Below are 18,346 nucleotides of genomic sequence, written 5' to 3'. Positions count from 1 at the left end.
TCTGTTCTCTCTATGAGAATTCAGTATGAGAAAGCAACGTGCACAAATATTTCACAATATATATTTGATACAGTGACTTATTTTAGAGATAGAAAAATGACAAGATATCTTTCCTTCTCATTGATGCAATTATTTTCCTTTGTCACAGGTTTTCTGTAGAAAGATGCTTTTTTATGAACAAAATAACAGTTAAAAAGGCAGTTTTTGTCATTATAAGCTGTGCTTTTATGGTTTCAATGTTACAAGAGAAGGTCCTCTCAGACACTGTACACATCAGATTTGGCTAAAAAAAGCTCTCTATGGCTCCTCAGGAGATTTAATTGGATGGTTGGCAAGTCTTAACACCCATCAAAGTATTTGATTCACTGCTTTTTCCTCTTTGATATTAATGATTGACATCCATTTCTGTACAACAGTTCAGGACATCTGGTTAAGCATAGAAAGTGTAAAATACATTCACAGCTCATACAAAATACAGCTCATTCAAATGTACTGTATTCAAACTTTAAGATTGACACTTTGAAATTCCTATCTTACAACTGACATGTCAACAATTTCATTAAAACATAGAATGACTATTTAAAATATAAATATATGTAAAATGTAAAATAAAATATATATATATATATATATATATATATATATATATATATATATATATATATATATATATATATATATATATATATATATATATCAGGGATCACTTTGGGGCGCAATAACGCGATATTTACGCTCAAAAATCAGAAAAATCGCATTCAGAAAAATCAATTGGGCAAAAAAGTCGCGCCGATAATTCAAATGGCGCTTACGTGATACCTTTACGCGATCTAAATTCATCGGTAACATTTGGCAGGTTTTCAGTACAGAACCACTCATTGTGTCGCCGTAGAGAGCGCTATAATTACGCTAGAAAAAAGCTGTTGCAGAGTTACCCGTTTCAACAGCGTTTGTGATTGGTTGCCAACAGGAAGTTGTGCGTTCATTGACAAATCATTGGAGTCGATACAGCAAGTGTTCATATTGCTAATGTACAGCATTGTAGTCAGTGTACAGTGCGCTCAAAATAGCGCTTTGGAAGGAATATTTGTGTGCAGTACGAGTGGTAGTGCCAAGAAAAAACAAAAATGCACTATTCTTGACTACTGTACTTCCGTTACTCCCGCACTAGAAAGTATGGATTCGAGCGCCTCCGATTACAACTACACTCAGTGTGACAGTTTTTGGACAGGGTAGTGAATTTCGCCCAAAGCCGTTTCATAAATGACGAGCACAACGAAATCTTATTATCATACCTTTCGAAACTTTATTGTGTTTATCCTCAAAATGTTAACACCGACAGAAGTGGCATTTAGGGGGTCAAAGTTGCCAAATTTTTGCCCCCATGTTGAGTGCATGTAATCGGACTGCTATCGCAGTAATCGGACATCGTATTTTAATGTGATAAGGGGCTAATATTGATATTTTGAAACTTCGAACCCCGATTTTCAATTTCGATGTGTTTAGAAACTATATGGAAATATTTCGTGATAATTAGTTACGTTAAATCCATGGACAACGCAACTATATTTCAACGTGTATAGCGCTTAGATATCGGACACAGGCTGTCCCTGTGTGTTGCGTTCGACACCTTGTAATCGTATATCGTACGGTGTGGCTAACTTCACCAAGTTTGTAGCGCCCGAAATAGCTTCTACCAAAAAAAAAAATCCAAAACGGGACGGCAGCGTCACCTGACTTAATATGCTGTAGCATGACTTGTAAAACGCTATCAAAACGGAGCGAAGTGAGTATAACGAACAGCATGTCATTAAATGTCTGAAAACTGACGTCGTTCACTGAGTGTATTGTTATGCAAATTAACCAATATGCAGAAAATCAGGGAAAGTTCCGTTCCGTTCTGGTTCCCAGAGACTTTGAAATTCTCCCACTGTTTGTTTTCATGTGCGATTTTATCTCATGCCGTTCTTGAGCCAGGGTAATCCCTGCAGTATATATATATATATATATAATTTATGTCCACCGTTTTACCTATGTCGGTGCCGGGGGGGGGGAGGGGGGTCACCCTGTTTTTGAAATTTGGAATAGGGGGGGTCACCCTGTTTTCAAAATTTGGAATAGGGGGGGGTCAGCCACTTTTTGACGTTGGCAAAAAATAATACACCTGCCCCCCCCCCCCCAGGCCGAAGAAACTGACCAGTCCCTAAGAACAAATGATTTATCCCTGAACAAGTGGCATTCCTTCTGCGCGTGCGCTTAGCTGTATCCAAAATGGCGTCTGCTCGAGTCTTCCGGCGTTACTCGCCAACATTGCTGAATTTCATGCGATCCTGGACCCGATATCCCATGGCTGGTTCTCAGAGGAATGTATTTACATCCACAAGAATGCTTGGTAAGCTACAAGTTATTTTGCCTCGAACGTTTGCAAATCACAGCTCTTGTCAATCTGCAGCTGGCAATGATAAATCGCCAGGCTTGGCAAGGGGCTTGCTAAGAAGCTTCAGCCGAGTCTTGCTAAGTTAGCCTGCCGTCCGACCTAGTCGCAGTCCGACCAGGCAAAAGCTCGAGCTACATCACTGCAGCCATGGAGGTGAGCTCCTACTACCTCCATGCTGCAGCTAAGGTTTGCTATGCCTTTGAAGATCGGCCGTGGTTTGTGGAAGAAAACGGCTCGTACGTACATGTAAATGTTATAGAAATGTCCTCTTTACTGCAAGGTGTTCCTGTGTTCGGGGTTTTGGTTAGCTCTGCATGGCAGGGCTGTGTGTTACCGGCGTGGTGGGAGGCCGTATGACGCCGGTAGCACACAGCCCTGCCATGCAGAGCTAGGTTTTGGTCTGTTACCCACATGGCCACAGGCGTTACGTGGACCGGGTAGTTTGTAAAAGTGTAGTGTTTACTGGGGAACTGGTCAATTGGACCCCAAGCCGATTGGACCCAAGTCAATTGGACCCAATGATCATGGAGACAGAGATAATCATTCCACATGTTGTTGGTCATATAACGTCCTGTATCACAGACCAGCATTAAAACACTTAGCTCTGCATGGTAGGGCTGCGTATACGGCCTCTGTATAACGCCGGTAACACACAGCCCTGCCAAGCAGAGCTATAAAACACTAAGACTTGTATTGCATAGTTGTTTTAGTCTATTTAAGCATAGACCCTCGAGGGTCTAGGGTTTAAGCAGTCTCTGGTCTTTATAATTGTGCAACGAATTTCACTTTGTCAGTGCTGGATACATTATAACGCCACCGCTCGGCAACCCCTCGCGCTAAACAGTGAAGTACAGTGCGGTACATATGCATGGCAAGCTTTGAGAGCCAAGGCCGATACATGGTGGTCATCTGAGACTTCATGAATGGCTAGCGAACTCCAAGCATAAAACTACGTATGCTATAATTTTGTGCTCAGACTCATTATACTGTCCATGCATAGTTTTGGAGGGTCTATGGTTCATGGCACCACAGTCACCTGTGGTCAATTCCGCTCTGCATCTATATATGCGCCCCATAGACGTGTGTACATATACCTGAGAAGAAGAAAGTCAGTAAACCAAATGGCTATTTCATATAGGGACTATGCCACCAGGTCATCTTCGACGTTCGATTGTACTGTGAAAATTAGCATTTTCATCTATCATGTTACCATCGATCATTCCCTATTGTCCTAAAAATTCATACCTGATACTTAATCTGCTAAAAATTCAAAAACGCTCGTTTCGTGTGATTTCCAGCCGAATTCAACACTACTATTATTGGTTGCCCGCATCCTTTTTTAGCTCCATGCCCACATGTATTGTTTTGATGTGTATGCAGTGAGTGAATGATAGCTCATTGTACTCACCTGCAACAAGTACTTGAAGTAGCCCATTAGACTGTATCAAGAGGGGTTTCTAGACAACTGGACCCCAAACCGACTGGACCCTGAGTCAACTAAACCCTTGTCAATTGGCCCTAAACCCTGAACACGTTTACTCTACCCGAACCGTGCCCTGAACAACTCTACCTTCTAAACATTATATCTGTTCAAATCATTTGTAATTAATACCCACTGGTGTTGAGAGTTATTACATTTCTTCTTCTCGAATCTGTGTATGGACCAACACTTGTAGTTAACCACCCCAATAATTGCCTACAACACACGACTCTCTGTAACTGCATGACCATTGATTCATTTTAGTGATGGTTTCATTTAATTTGTCTAAAACCGGGGGCGAATAGATGCATGGTCACCCATTCATTCAGTATCTTTCAACATGTCAAACAATATAAATAGTATCTGGTATCAAACAAAATTCATGAAAAATGGCCGACTTTGTCCCTTTAACTAAATGCTTTGAGTTTTGTATCTTGTGTACATGTTTTAATCATTAATTACCTCTTAAAATTGTCAGTTTTGGTAAATTTCTGAAATTTTTAAATATCTACACCCCACATGTAGTTCTCTGTCCACTTATTTTTTCCTTTTTTCTTCAGGTGTGAAAGGAACTAACATTGATATGCCAGCTCTGTCACCAACCATGGAGGATGGTAAGATTACTAAATGGCTGAAAAAAGAAGGTAAAAACTACTATTTCTGTTTGGCATTTGTATTTCCTATTGCTTTAAAGGTTGCACAGTTGTAAGAGAGTGAATTGAAAAGTGGGTTAAAAGTTTCTGAATTTGTAATATTCATGAGTCCAGTCTGTTTTGAATAATGTCATTATTACCAGTCTGCATTAGATTGAAAAAACTATTCTTTTACAAAAATTTTATGTGTATATAACTTCACAACGTATACAGTCTTTGCATGCAAGGGCCGAGTTCATTCATGCACTATCAAACAAGTACAACTTTGTCCAGTATCGTTTGATCAGGCTTTTAATAACAAGGCATTTTGAACTTTGAGTAATTATTTTCCAGTCATGATGGACCCTGTACTTCAGTACCGATATGTCATCCTTACTTTGGCCACAATACATGTATTATATTTCCTACATTGTACTTTATCTGATGTATTTTGTCAGGGGATCCCATCCAACCTGGTGATGCACTCTGTGAAGTTGAAACGGACAAAGCCACAGTTACCATGGAGCTTGAGGAAGAAGGAATTCTTGCCAAAATTTTGGTAAAATTAATATACAACTTATAAGCCTTCCCACATTTCAGAGATCTACAGACAAAATTTTAAGTCCATATTCAACAACAAAGCATTTAGCAACAAGATTACATAAAAATATGTCACTTTACTCAATTGTTGCACAGTTCACAAAATAATACCAAAGCATACACTCTGATGTCAATTTCTGATAGACTAATCAGTATACTTGACTCTACCGGTAGTTGGTATTAAAAATCTTTGAACGTCAAGGAAACTCTGGAAAGACAATGATAAAAAGATGGCAGCATACAGCCCTTTGTATTGTGGTTGTTCTTTACCACAGAGATAGAAAGACAAAGCTAGTGAAACTTGACTAACTACACAGATTCATTCATAGAAATTGCAAGCCAGGGTGCATACAAAGTGACTTTCAGCAGTCACATTCCATCATCATGAACTTATCCTTAATAATGGGCATGTTGATATCATGAATTTACAGCAGAATCTATACCCACATATTATATTATATCCTTAATAATGGGCATGTTGATATCATGAATTTACAGCAGAATCTATTTAAAACCAATCATAAACCCAGCATCTCTTACAGTCCAGGTGTAATAATGATCAAAGCTTATCATAGGGCCAGTTAACAAAGAATATATTGTTCCATGGTTTTACTTAGGAAGACAGGAAGATATAGTGAATATTTTTCTACTACCTATGTATTGATAAATTTCTCCGGTCATTTTATGAGATGGAAAGTTCAGTCACTGCAATGATTTGTCACGTGACAAAAACAAATACTAATTGTCTTTTGCAAAGAAATGTACCAAGAACATGATAACTACATGTAAGCGCTAAGAAAAAATAGAATTGTGGAAGTATAATTTGCATTTTAGGTTTTCAAAAAATAAGATATTGGCAAAAGTTGAAGCACAAACTCTGGGTAATACTGATTTGATTCTCCTTTATCATTCGAAATCTTATTTTTTGATTGCTGACTAGGTTCCTGAGGGGACAGCTGATATAAAGATTGGTACTCTAATAGCGGTGATGGTGGATGAAGGAGAAGATTACAGGGATGTTGAGTTGCCAGGGGCAACAGACACAGCAACGCAAACAACACAGACAGCAACTGAAACAACGCCTCCTCCGAGTCCCGCTGCACCGGCTCCAACAGGTCAGTTTCCATGACAACATAGTTTGAAATACTTTTGTACAGACTCTATCAGGTACATACCTGTCATTGGTGAGCTTCGCAATGCTAGCACAGCGCCATCATGAATTCCAAGAGAAAATGTGAAACATTGCAAGACACAAGCACTCATACCGTTCAACAGAATTCATTGACATGAATAGGTAGAATGGGTGTGACGAAAGTTCTTGAAGAGTACCCAGATTAAATGAGAAATCATGCGGGTATTGCCAGAGAGTGTTTGTATAGAAGACAAGACTATGAGTCACATCCACTGTGATATACAGTGTATTCTATGAGTCACATCCACTGTGATGTACAGTGTATTCTATGAGTACAGTCTGTATGTATACAAAACACACACATTCATATCATTCAGTCTTGGTGGTCCCTTACCAGCATGGATTGGCCCAAACCAATTGCACTTTTATCTATGGGCATTCATAGAAAAAACACTCGTTTATTTTACGGTAATCTAGGACATTCATAGAAATACAAGACTGTATGACTCTCAGGAATGTAGAAAATTTTGGTTACAGCTGGCAAAAATAAAGTACAGGCAGCTACAAATAGTGTATGTGCACATTAAGTTTGTGCAAAATGTCCTGATTTTTTACTAAAACTAAATTTTCAAAGCTGGCAAATTTTAGCTGATAGCGGGTTGTATTTGCCAGCTGCCGGCTTTTTTCTATATCCCTGAATGACTTGCATATTTACATAAAATTATTGGTTCCTGTAACAAATTAAGTCATGTACCCTGAATGTTCATGTATGCAGGCAAAGACAAGTATCCGCACTCAGTACAAAATTCAGTAAAGACTGAAAGGACCACAGAAAAATTGTTCATCAGTTTTCCCGAGTTTGTTATTCATTTGTTTTTCAAGTCAGACGTTTTCTTGAATGCTGTGTAGTGTGTATTTAGAGAGATTGTAACCACAGTAAATCACATTTCATCAGTGTATCAAGTATGCCAGTCTGATTTGACAAGTGCTTTTGACAGCTGTAGTAAAATAGCAATACACCAGTTCAAAAACAGTGTTTTTATCCAGCACAGAAAACTGATGCCAAAACAAAGGGTGTTCAAATATCAGGGAAATTTTGGGTTAATTTAAATTATTAAACAAAACATCAAGATCATTAATGACCTTGTGAAATTTTGTATAGTGGAAATATCAAATTTGAACATTTTTTGTGTACTCTGCCATACTCTTTGTCGCCATGGCAATATCATGGCTTGACAACAATCTTAAAGTTAAACAAAGTAATTCAACAACCACAAAATAATTTTCAAATGAATTGCAGAATTTCTTTGAGGAAAAGTAAATCAATTTTAGGGTTTTTTAAGGTCAAGGTGAATTTCAAAACTGGGAATCCATCATTAACATGAGGTGAAATTGAGTCAGATTTTTTATTTCAACGTTGATGACAAAGCTGTAACAACAGTTTTTGACTTCACCCAGAACGCATCATGCTATCCTGGGCTGTAATGAGTACAATTAACGCTAACGAGAATGATGTTACAATTTATGACTTGTCATCTGTGTGCAGGAGGAAGTGTGCCTGCCATAGAGGTACCAATGCCATCACTGTCACCAACCATGGAGGAGGGTAGAATAGTGGCATGGCTGAAGAAAGAAGGTCAGTACCTGTCATCATCACCATGGTAAACAATGATGATTGTGGATGATAAAGCTTTAACTACATCATGGACCTGTTTACTGGGAATTGAGAGTGAACAGGTCAAGTGCCTTTCAAGCAATGGTTGCAAAGAAACACACATAACAAATGTACTTGGTATAGCCAACATATCGTTATTTCTAGAATGTGAAAATGTGAAATGTTGGACCATATGTCAAGAAACACCAATTCTAGGATAGTTATACCACGGGAAATTTACACTTAGCCTTACCCTAGCTTTAACATGTCAGCTGAGGAATTTCTTTCCTGATATTGCAATGTCCTGAGCAAATCCACCAGACCGTTTTCCAGTTATTCCACAATGCGTTGATCTGGCCTTTTAAATTAATTGTTTATACACACTGGAAACAAAACAGGCTTTTTTATTTTGTCATTACTCACTTTCATGAATTCTTGTTTAAAACACCCCCCCCCCCCTCTCTCTCTCTCTCTCTCTCTCTCTCTCTCTCTCTCTCTCTCTCTCTCTCACACACACACACACACACACACACACACACACACACAGGGGATAGAGTGCAGCCCGGTGATGCATTATGTGAAATAGAAACTGACAAGGCCACTGTTACCATGGAGATTGAAGAGGAGGGAATTCTGGCTAAAATATTGGTGAGGTTAACATTTTATTGATGACTTGACATGCCTCTTATACTGTAGATTTATACTGTAGATTGTGGAAATGAAAACCTCTCATTGAAATTTTGTTGATTTGAAAAATGTTTTCCAATTGTAAATTATATACATAGAAATAAAGTGTACTCGCTGTGACTTTTACTTGCAAAGTTAGCTAATAAAGGGTCAGTAGCTGTAACTTTTGATGACATTTTCACTATTTTGGTTTCTAATGTCAACTACAGTTTCTTGTCCTACTCCCTAAACCACTTTAAGATACACAGTATTCAGCTTGTCAACTTAGTCTATACAAGTGTAGACTGCATTGTTATTGTTGACAAGTGAATTCTATTCTGCTCCGGACTAGAATTCAAATGTAAACAATAACAGTGCATTTTACATATGTAGACACATTTACAGACTGTAACAGTTGGTGTTTCAACATGTATTGGGAAGTACAACAAGAACTTGCTATTGTCATGCAAAACAAAAATAGTGAGAAAATCATCAAAACTTGCAGCTTCTGTCCCGTCTATCATGTTTTCACATCTCTCAAAACTCAATTTTCAAAGCTGCTACTCTAGCAGAATATAATAGTACTACCTGACTACAGAGTCAAGCACTTGCTGTTTGAATCTTGTAATGGATATATGCAATACCCGGTACTTACGACAGTTTTATTGTATTGAGTGAGAGTGAAATGCAGTTTTATCAGGTTTGCTGATATTTACTGACAATCGTTGACAGGTGCCAGAAGGAACTGCAAATATCCCTGTAGGTAAATTAATAGCATTACTGGTTGAAGAAGGTGAGGACTACAAAGATGTTCAGATACCTGGCGAAGCAGGAACCCCAGCAACAGCGCCCCCTGGTGGCAGTGATGATGTGTCACAGACAACAACGTTTAGTGATGTCAGGCATGCTGTGGGGAAAGCAAGGTAGCCGAAAATTCTTGTTAGAGGAGGATGGGGGGGGGGGGGAGGGGTACAATCTGTAAATTTTCATGTTCTGAGTGTGTTATTGCTGTATGCATGCATTTGGCCACCTGTTTGCCTTCATTGACTTTCCAACACTACAGATAGATTCATTAGCTACCATTTTGTCACATGTATGTGAAAATGGGAGGTTATCTTTTTGTGTTTTCTGACTGCCAATGTTCTGCTATATTACATTCAAATTGCCATACATCATAGCATTAACAAAATCCCCAAACAAAAATCTTGTCATTTCATCTGTATTTGTTTTTAAGCACTCAGATTCTATCTAATGTAGTGCTTGGGTAAAGAAGATCTTTACTTTGGAAAGTTTTTACAGAAAGAGAAAAATTTCAACTACCTGGCATTTTGTTTATCCTACGCTAAAGTAAATACATAGGAAAGATGTTCATGCATACAGATTTTTGTTTTTTACTTGATCAACTACAGGAGGTGTTGAAATTATTTATGAATACTCTACCTCAAAGCTTATCATAAATTTCAAAAATTAATACCATCTTTTTCATGCAAATAAAGAATGTTGTTTACTAAACTTTTTTCAAGCTCACTTGGGCAGTGCATTCACTGGATACTCATTATACCGAATCATGGTGCCTTTTTGCAAAACTTCCAGAAATCAAAGTTTTCTGAATGTAGGGATTGCTGTAGTGTTCTGTTAAGGTACATGGATGACAGGGAACTCTTCCAATCAAAGTAATTTAAACTTTTATTTGTATTTTGTTATTTTCCAGTGGTATACTCTCACCAGCTGTCAGAAGTCTATTAGAACAACATCAGCTAAATCCACAAGCCATCATAGGGACTGGACCACATGGCAGAATTCTGAAAGGGTAAGGTCATTTTTCTTACTCAGATAGTGCCAGTAATATTATTCCAGATATTTTGTATTTGATCCAGTCAAATTATTGGATCTAGTGATGGCACATTATTGAATATGATATAATGCCCAAGGCCTCAAAAACAGCCTGTAGACAGTTAAAGATTGACAAAAACTCATGTATTATTACTCTTCAGGGATGTTATACACGCCCTAGCTGGCAGGCCGGACACTATCAGGTCTGATGTACCGCTACATGTAACAGAAACCCAACCACCTGTAGAGCCACCTGTAGTGACAGAACCAGTAACACCACTCAAGCCAAAAACTATCCCCAGGGTGCCAGTGCCTTCAACAAGTGAGGTAAGAAAATTGAAAGATGGACTTTCATGTTTACTGATCAGAAGTTCAATATTAATTAGTGAACCTCCATCATGGGGTCAAGCCACTAATTGTTGTTTAGGCAACAAACCAAGCCCAGCGATGGTATACTACGAGATTTTGACCTGTTCAAGACATATCAGGAAGTGCAAATATGGAGTGAAGTGGTGAAAATGGAGTGGTAGACCGGTTGCTGAGGTTGTTTATTGCTTTTATATAATAATATTCCATTGAAATTCTAGCGTAAAACATTGAAAGGGGAATTTTTCTCTAGCTGAGAGTTCCAGCCGTGCTATATCTTGAATATAGCATGGTTATTTTCACATCTTGATCAATCAGATTGCAGTATTTGCACTATCAATATAGTGGTCTGATATAAAAGAATTACACACCTAAACCATTATAGGTACGCTCAAAGATTAAAATTAGCTACACTTCACTACCATGGAAGTTCATTGAAGTTATATCTTTTTACTGGTACAGTTGTAAGATGGTACCGCTGACATGTCAGGCAGCCAGACAGGACAACGTATCCAGTTTGATTTTGAAACTAAAGCATTTACTGTTTGGACTACCAATAGAGACAGGAGACTGTTTACACCTAGTGTACAAAATGTAAATTACCAGTACACCTTCTCAAAGTGAACAGTTGGTTCAGAAATTAGACTCTGTGATTGGAGAACTGGAGCGCTTGGTGACTAGTATGAGGAAGCTATGGATATATCCATATCTCAATTTGCAAGGCAGTTCTTGTTCTTGAAATTGTCTTTACCCATGCCCCATACCAGTACAGCTAATGGGTAAAATGTTCTCGTGTCAAGATGAAATTCTTCAGACAGTTGCTTGATATGAACGTCAAGGTCAATGGATGGTTGATTTGCCCTTGAAAGCAATTGGCTGCATATTGCTTCTTTTGTACTTGGGATTAATGGGTACATGACCCTGCAAGCCAATTGGATGATGGATAGAATGAAATATTAAATAAGTAAATATATGCTAACTTTACATGGTTCAGGTCAGACAGCACATTGTTGCATAAGAATAAGTGACACAAGTACTGTAACCGTAATCTCTGGGTCACTGTATGTGGAGCAACTGTCACATGCATTGTATAAATTAAATCTGCTGTATTTTTCATGCACATCACACAAACACTTTTTGTTTTGATTTTTTTTTCAGGCCGCCTACACTGACATTGAGCTAACCAGCATGAGAAAAGTCATAGCAAAGAGACTCCTTGAATCCAAGGTAAGTGAGATACAAGTATATGTCAAATGATAAATACTGATACAATAACATTAATAGTAAGTTATCCAAAAACAGATGATGTCACATTAAAATATATGCACCTCAAAATTGAAGAACTTAAACTTTTGCATGGAAACTTTTTATCATTCCCTTTCGAAATTGAGAATGAAAATCTAGGGTCAGTGTGCAAAATTTGATACTGGAGAAACAAATTACCCAATGTTTACCAGCACTGAAACTACAAAATGGCTGCCATCCCTGTGTTACCTGTAAGGGGAAAAATAAATTTTTGATTTTTGCAAAAATAAGATGATGAACACTTTATCTACTTCAAGAGCTTTGAAATGAGCCTCACAAAGTGGTAGAGCAGAAAAGTATTGTAAAAATTGTAGAAGACAAGTATCTGTCCCCAGGGCACATTCTACCATAAATGATGCTGTGATAATGAAACTTTATTTTTGGAATCTGAATCGTTATCAATTATAAGTAGTATGTCACGAATCCCAATAGTTAATGACATACTTGAGCAAAAATCAATTTATAATTCTAGATCTCATTTTGTTGGCTTTATTAATGCTTCCCTGGAGCCAACATCACATCCAAAGATGAAGTATTCACATCGCCATGGCAATATATCAAAGCCAGGAAGATGTAGCAGTTAATAGTTTCTAAGATGTTGACACAAGAAATTTATAATCTAATGAGTCGGGTGTAAGACTGGCTGTAAATCATACCGGTAGTACAGACGCTGGGTTGTCAGTGTATGTGTGTATAATCTTTTGAATTAAAATCACAGAATGTAACAGCCCCTGCTGATCCAATCATGTGGCTCTCACTGTGTACCAGGTGGAACATTTCACCTGCCGTTTCCAAATACATGCATAGTACCAAATACAATAGTCAGAAGTCATAAAACATCATTTGCATGATTATCAGGTGATAAATTATGTTAAACGATACTTTCCTAGGATGGGAAATATGTTGCAAAATTCTAAAAGTACAAAGTCTTCTGTACAAGTGAATGCTGATGCCTGATACCATTAAGAAAATATTTCGACAAAAGGTGTTTCAAATTGGATCACTTAATTGGAGTTGTATTTCAGGGACCACACAGCAGCACCTGCTACAAGTTGAGTGCAGACGTGATGGGCTCCTGAGACAAGCCATGAAATTGTTCTAGATTCTCAAATTGTTGTTTATTGATATTTATCAAGCTTTTACTAGCTTGTTCCAACAAGGATATTAAATTCTATGATCTATTCATAAGTCATCATTACACAGCACAGATATAATTTAAACAGTCGGATCATCAGTGCTCCTATAATAGTTTTTGTGGTTCTAATGAGACCTCTGCGATTTAAAATACGGGGGTTGCTTTCCTTTCCAAATTATTATTAATCATGAAACAATAAATAGATTAGTAAGACATGTCAGCTGTGAAAGGCTGCAAATGACAGAATGAAAAATAAATGCACCTTTTCTGATCCAGAAATTGTACACACTGTTTCTCATCATGAGATTTCAAGTCTAACTGAAAATTGAATGCGGTTTGTTTGTTCTTGCTTGTTTTCAAAATTAATGCAGGATAAAGTACCTTTTGAGTTTTAAAAGTAAACATAATGTCGTAGTTTGTACAGACTGGCCAAATTTGTTTCATTTCACTGAAAAAAAATGGAAAATTGAATGATTGTTAATAGAAGTGATACAGAAAATGGCTCCATTTTGAATTAAAATCTCAATAAATCTAAAGTAACATGCTTTTCTAATTCAAACTTTTGCCCTCTGCCCTTTGCCCTTTATTCTTGATTATGCAAAAGAAGGGGTGGAATTCACCTTCTCAAAGTATCAAAAAAAGTCAAAAACTTCACTTTCAAGACGCCAAGTGTGTAAAGTAACATAATTTAATATGTCAGATTGTCTTGAATCAGAGAAAATATAGCAGTCTGTAACAAATGAAGTTAGCTTACAGGGCAGGCTCAAAGGAATCTCAGTATGTTTGCAAATGTTAAATATTGCTTTACATAAATTTTTTGATAATTCAAAGCTGCAATTACAAGCATTACTTAGCTCCATGAGACAGGTTGTGAATTTTATCATGGAAGGTGATAGATGGCTATCATTATGATAGTCAGGTAGAGAGAAATTATTGACAAGAGAAGTTGTGAAATATTCATCCATCCCTTGCTGTGCTGTGTTTTATCTCATGCTGTCAATGATTGTTAGGGATGAAGATAATTTGCTACATGCTGATATTGTTTGTAGCCTCAGGGTAGTCAAACTGTGTCATCTGCATTTTGAATCTTAGACTTGGCCACCATATTTTCCAGTAGACATTCTTTGGCATTCTGTCGTGGGTTTTTCAACCAAATTTCAGAACTTTTTGTTCTCAGAATTGTGCTTTTGAAAGACAATGTAGAATATCGACATTTTTTGGGGTGCCCTGTAATTAAATTTTGAAAGTAACTGTAACTCTGAAATTCTTGAATTTCCAGCACATAATGAATCACCATACTTTGACAGCTTGAAATTTCCAGTGAGATACTCTACTTGTTCACAGTATGTTTGGTGCAGCAATTTTCCTTCTATGTGTTTAAATACTAATAAACGGATTGATGAAAGTGCAATGTTTTTGTGCATTCCAGCCATCATAGCCTAGTCAAGCATCGTGTGCTTACACTACATGTAATGTTTTGTATGCGTACATCACATTTTATGCTGTGCACATTCACTGACTTGAACGTATTTTAGAAATCTGTGGTACAAATTCCAGCTTTTAATATGAAACCTTCATTCAAATGTGTAGTTTTCTCATTTCTGAAAGCCCCATGCTCTTGACCAGGCACGACCTCCATGGAATACTGTCATATGATTGAAGGCAGAGAGTATATCAAAAAGTGTGTGCTCTACATCACTAAAGTGCGTGGTCTACATCACATTTCCAGTGCGTTGCATCACAAAATGCGTGTACAATATTTCAGACTGTGAGTCTATGCAAATCAATGAAGTCAAATTTTGCGAACTCATGGATGGTTGAGGGACTGTGACTCATTTCAAAACTGACTTTTGATTGGTTCAAAGTACTTTCAAAATTTCATTTGAGACGAAACATTAATCTTTCTTAATGATCTCATAATCATATAAGTTTGTCTCAATTTTGCTTTCAGCAATCAACTCCCCATGCATATGCCACAATTGACTGCAGAATGGACAACCTTCTGAAAATTCGAAAACAGCTCATCAAGGAAGAGGATATAAAAGTTTCTGTCAACGACTTCCTAATTAAAGCCATAGCTGTGGCATTGAAGGTGAGTTGATCATGATTATGATGGTGATGGTGATGGTGATTGTGATGATGATGATGATGTGGTTAATGTTGTTGATGATGTTGATGATGATAAAACAATGGTGATGATGTTGATAAATGATGACAGAAATGAAAGATGCACCTGAAGGGCGCCCTCAGTGTTGAGGTCATATTGAATGAGCGCCCTCACTGGCGAACTTTACTAAAAATTTCTTTGGCAGCATTTGTACAAAAGTATAGGGCTGCTACACACTATTTGCGCAAGTTTTGTAAAGTTTCAGGCCATCAAATGCACAAAGTGTGAACAGTATTAAAATTGTGTCAGGAAAGGAAATTAGGCAATGGTAAAAAATATTTTTGAGAATTATGTAGGACGAAGGTTTGGACAATGAAAAACAAACTGCAAGACAAACTTTACAAATTTCATTATGTTATGTTATCAGGGGAAAAGCAATGATAATATTAGAAGAAATACAACTATCTTTTACGAATTTACAGACAACTGGAAGAATGTACCTTTTTTAAATGTACTGACAAAAATGCAAAGTAAAACCCTGTAACAAAAAATAACCATTTTTCATAGGATACTATTATTTTTTTCTGTGATTTTTCCAGAACATGATCCATGGCTGTTGGAATGCAACTTTTCCTCCTTTCTTTTCAGAATGTTCCATCAGTGAATGCCATGTGGGCAGGTGATTCCATCAGGCTCATTGAGAACATTGACGTGTCTGTTGCTGTGGCAACACCAAATGGACTCATCACGCCGATTGTGAAGAATGCAGCCGATAAGGGCATCCTTGAAATAGCCAAAGATATCAAGGTAATCACAAAAACACACACACTCTACATTTTGCAGTGAAAGTATCTTCTAGAAAACTTTTGCAAGGTGTTCACTGATTAAAACAGTCGCCAATTTTGGCTGCATGAGTTTTTTCAGATTCTCAATCAATACGGAAGTGAAAGACTGTCATCATGTCGTTTTATTTTTTCAGGATCTCGCTGCAAGAGCGAAAGAAAACAAACTACGACCCCATGAATTCCAAGGAGGATCTTTCACGTAAGTACCTATCCCACAATGCATTGCAGCAAGTTGTAAAATTCAAGACAGTCTCCATCCTCATTCCTCGGACAAAGAGAAATCAAATTTTAATGAAGAGACATTTGCAGCTCTAGTTTTCTTACTAGATAGCTTATATTTTGAAATACATAATTTTTAAACTTAGTGAGAAATATAAGAGTTGACATTTGTGGAATTTCCACTAATGTTTGTGTACTTATTGAACTCTTTGTTTCTTCTACACAAGACTGTTGGTATAAGGCATTGTGTAATTATAAATACATGCATTAATTTGACAGACTAGAATACATAATGCCACTCATGCAGGAACAATTATGAGTTATTCCTGAATAAATATAGATATCCTGAGACAAAGCAGTGACCTCCAGTATCAGAGTGGCTGTGTTTTAACCTGTTCACCCCTAATTCCCAGTAAGCAGGTCCACACTCACCATTGACAACAGCACATGACAATGGCATTAGACCCGCAGAGTGCTACCCAAGGCCTTTAGAGGCCAAAGAACATGGGGTTTACAGCTTACAACCAATTTTAATCTAGCATAAACAAATTTCAATGTAGATCTATGTTAACCAATTGCAGCTGAAGATATGATAGTTGTATCTGTTTCGTTCCAATATTATTGCAAACACTGACATCTGATTGCCAAAAGGGTTCAGGGAGAAGTTGGAAATTTCAGTTTTCTTATTTCGATTTCGTTTTCAGAATTTCAAATCTGGGAATGTTTGGAATCCAGGAGTTCACCGCAATAATCAACCCTCCACAGGCCTGCATATTAGCTGTGGGAAGATCACGTCTGGTGCTAGGTGATGACGACAAACCGCAAACCCTCATGTCTGTAACGCTGTGCAGCGATGGTAGAGTTGTCGACGACCAACTGGCATCACAATTTTTACAAACTTTTAAGAAAAATATTGAAAATCCAGTAAGGCTAGGCCTGCTCTGATTTAACCATCTCTTCACAAATCTCCTGAAATATCATTTTTCCATTTCTTTACTCCACTTTCTCCAGTCAGCATTGTCAGTAGCTTCTTATTACATCGTACACTGGATATCACATCTTTTGTACAGAAAAATGAATATGTATCTCCATTGCATTGTCCCATCCAATCCAAATTTCTGCAATTCCAGTTTGTTTGCGACTGCTCCGATCTAGGAATGTGAACTGACTTTTCACCGGAATTCCAAGATATAACTAAGATTGTATATTCTATCCCGTTCATGTGTGGATTTTGAATCAATGAACACATGTGGTGTCCCTCCACAGAGGCTGACAGCTATCATCCCCATTTCTCTGTGCATGGTTCCAAGAACGCTGCTGAAACAATAGGACTGTGCCAAGTTACAGTGTTAGAAGGTGTGAATGGAGTACACAATGAGAACACATTGGGGAGGTTTAAGTGGGTAGGAAGGACTCTCTTTCTCGAAATACGACTTCAACAGAATGTCAGCAGTGAAAAAATGCCAAACTTACGTGATTACTTTAACGACACATCCCCACCCACCTTTATTCTTTAGTTCCACTGCATTACAAGTGACAACAGCAACAAAGTGATCAGGCTGTCATGTCATGAAAAGTGATTTCAAAGTTTGGTGGCAGAGGTTTCAAATAGGCATTTGAAATATGATTACCAGCCTGCTGTTCTTCTAGTAGCATCTTTCTGATTGGTTAGTTTTGTATGAAGACCCAACCAATCGAATCATTTCAAATACTGTAACAAAGCATTAAAGGGGAGATGTCATTATTTCCATGTATGCAACTGGTTGTTGTTTGACCTTTGAACTTAGTGATTTGTCCAAAATCTGTGTTGCCAAATGGAATTACTTTGCCAGTATAGTCACTTTCCATGCTTTGTAAATAATTTTACTTTGCATTTACTACATACATGTACAGAATAAATAAAAAAAAATTGTGACAAAGTAGTTGAAAGGCCAA

At 37.5% G+C, this 18,346-nt stretch overlaps 1 protein-coding gene across 1 annotated transcript; it reads left to right on the top strand.

Moving 5' to 3' along the window:
* Positions 1–2,255: 2,255 nt before the first annotated feature.
* LOC139125249 (dihydrolipoyllysine-residue acetyltransferase component of pyruvate dehydrogenase complex-like) lies at positions 2,256–18,346 on the top strand. The gene is made up of 14 exons (XM_070691374.1): positions 2,256–2,392; positions 4,478–4,561; positions 5,008–5,108; positions 6,090–6,264; positions 7,828–7,917; positions 8,483–8,583; positions 9,334–9,524; positions 10,313–10,411; positions 10,596–10,761; positions 11,959–12,027; positions 15,192–15,332; positions 15,996–16,154; positions 16,327–16,391; positions 17,116–18,346. Exons 1-14 carry the CDS (start codon positions 2,272–2,274, stop codon positions 17,354–17,356), a joined length of 1,803 nt encoding a protein of 600 aa, XP_070547475.1. The 5' UTR covers positions 2,256–2,271; the 3' UTR covers positions 17,357–18,346.

This window comes from Ptychodera flava, chromosome 1 (genome assembly GCF_041260155.1).
Source record: "Ptychodera flava strain L36383 chromosome 1, AS_Pfla_20210202, whole genome shotgun sequence".
Taxonomy (NCBI): Eukaryota; Metazoa; Hemichordata; class Enteropneusta; family Ptychoderidae; genus Ptychodera; species Ptychodera flava.
This window is presented reverse-complemented; position numbering and strand designations above follow the sequence as displayed.

Bases quoted from the DNA above. Each gene is read 5' to 3' on its own strand.
- LOC139125249 (XM_070691374.1), top strand. From the start codon at position 2,272: ATGGCGTCTGCTCGAGTCTTCCGGCGTTACTCGCCAACATTGCTGAAT. The intron at 8,584-9,333 runs GTGAGGTTAACA...AATCGTTGACAG, and splicing joins GAATTCTGGCTAAAATATTG to GTGCCAGAAGGAACTGCAAA. The intron at 12,028-15,191 runs GTAAGTGAGATA...TTTTGCTTTCAG, and splicing joins AGAGACTCCTTGAATCCAAG to CAATCAACTCCCCATGCATA.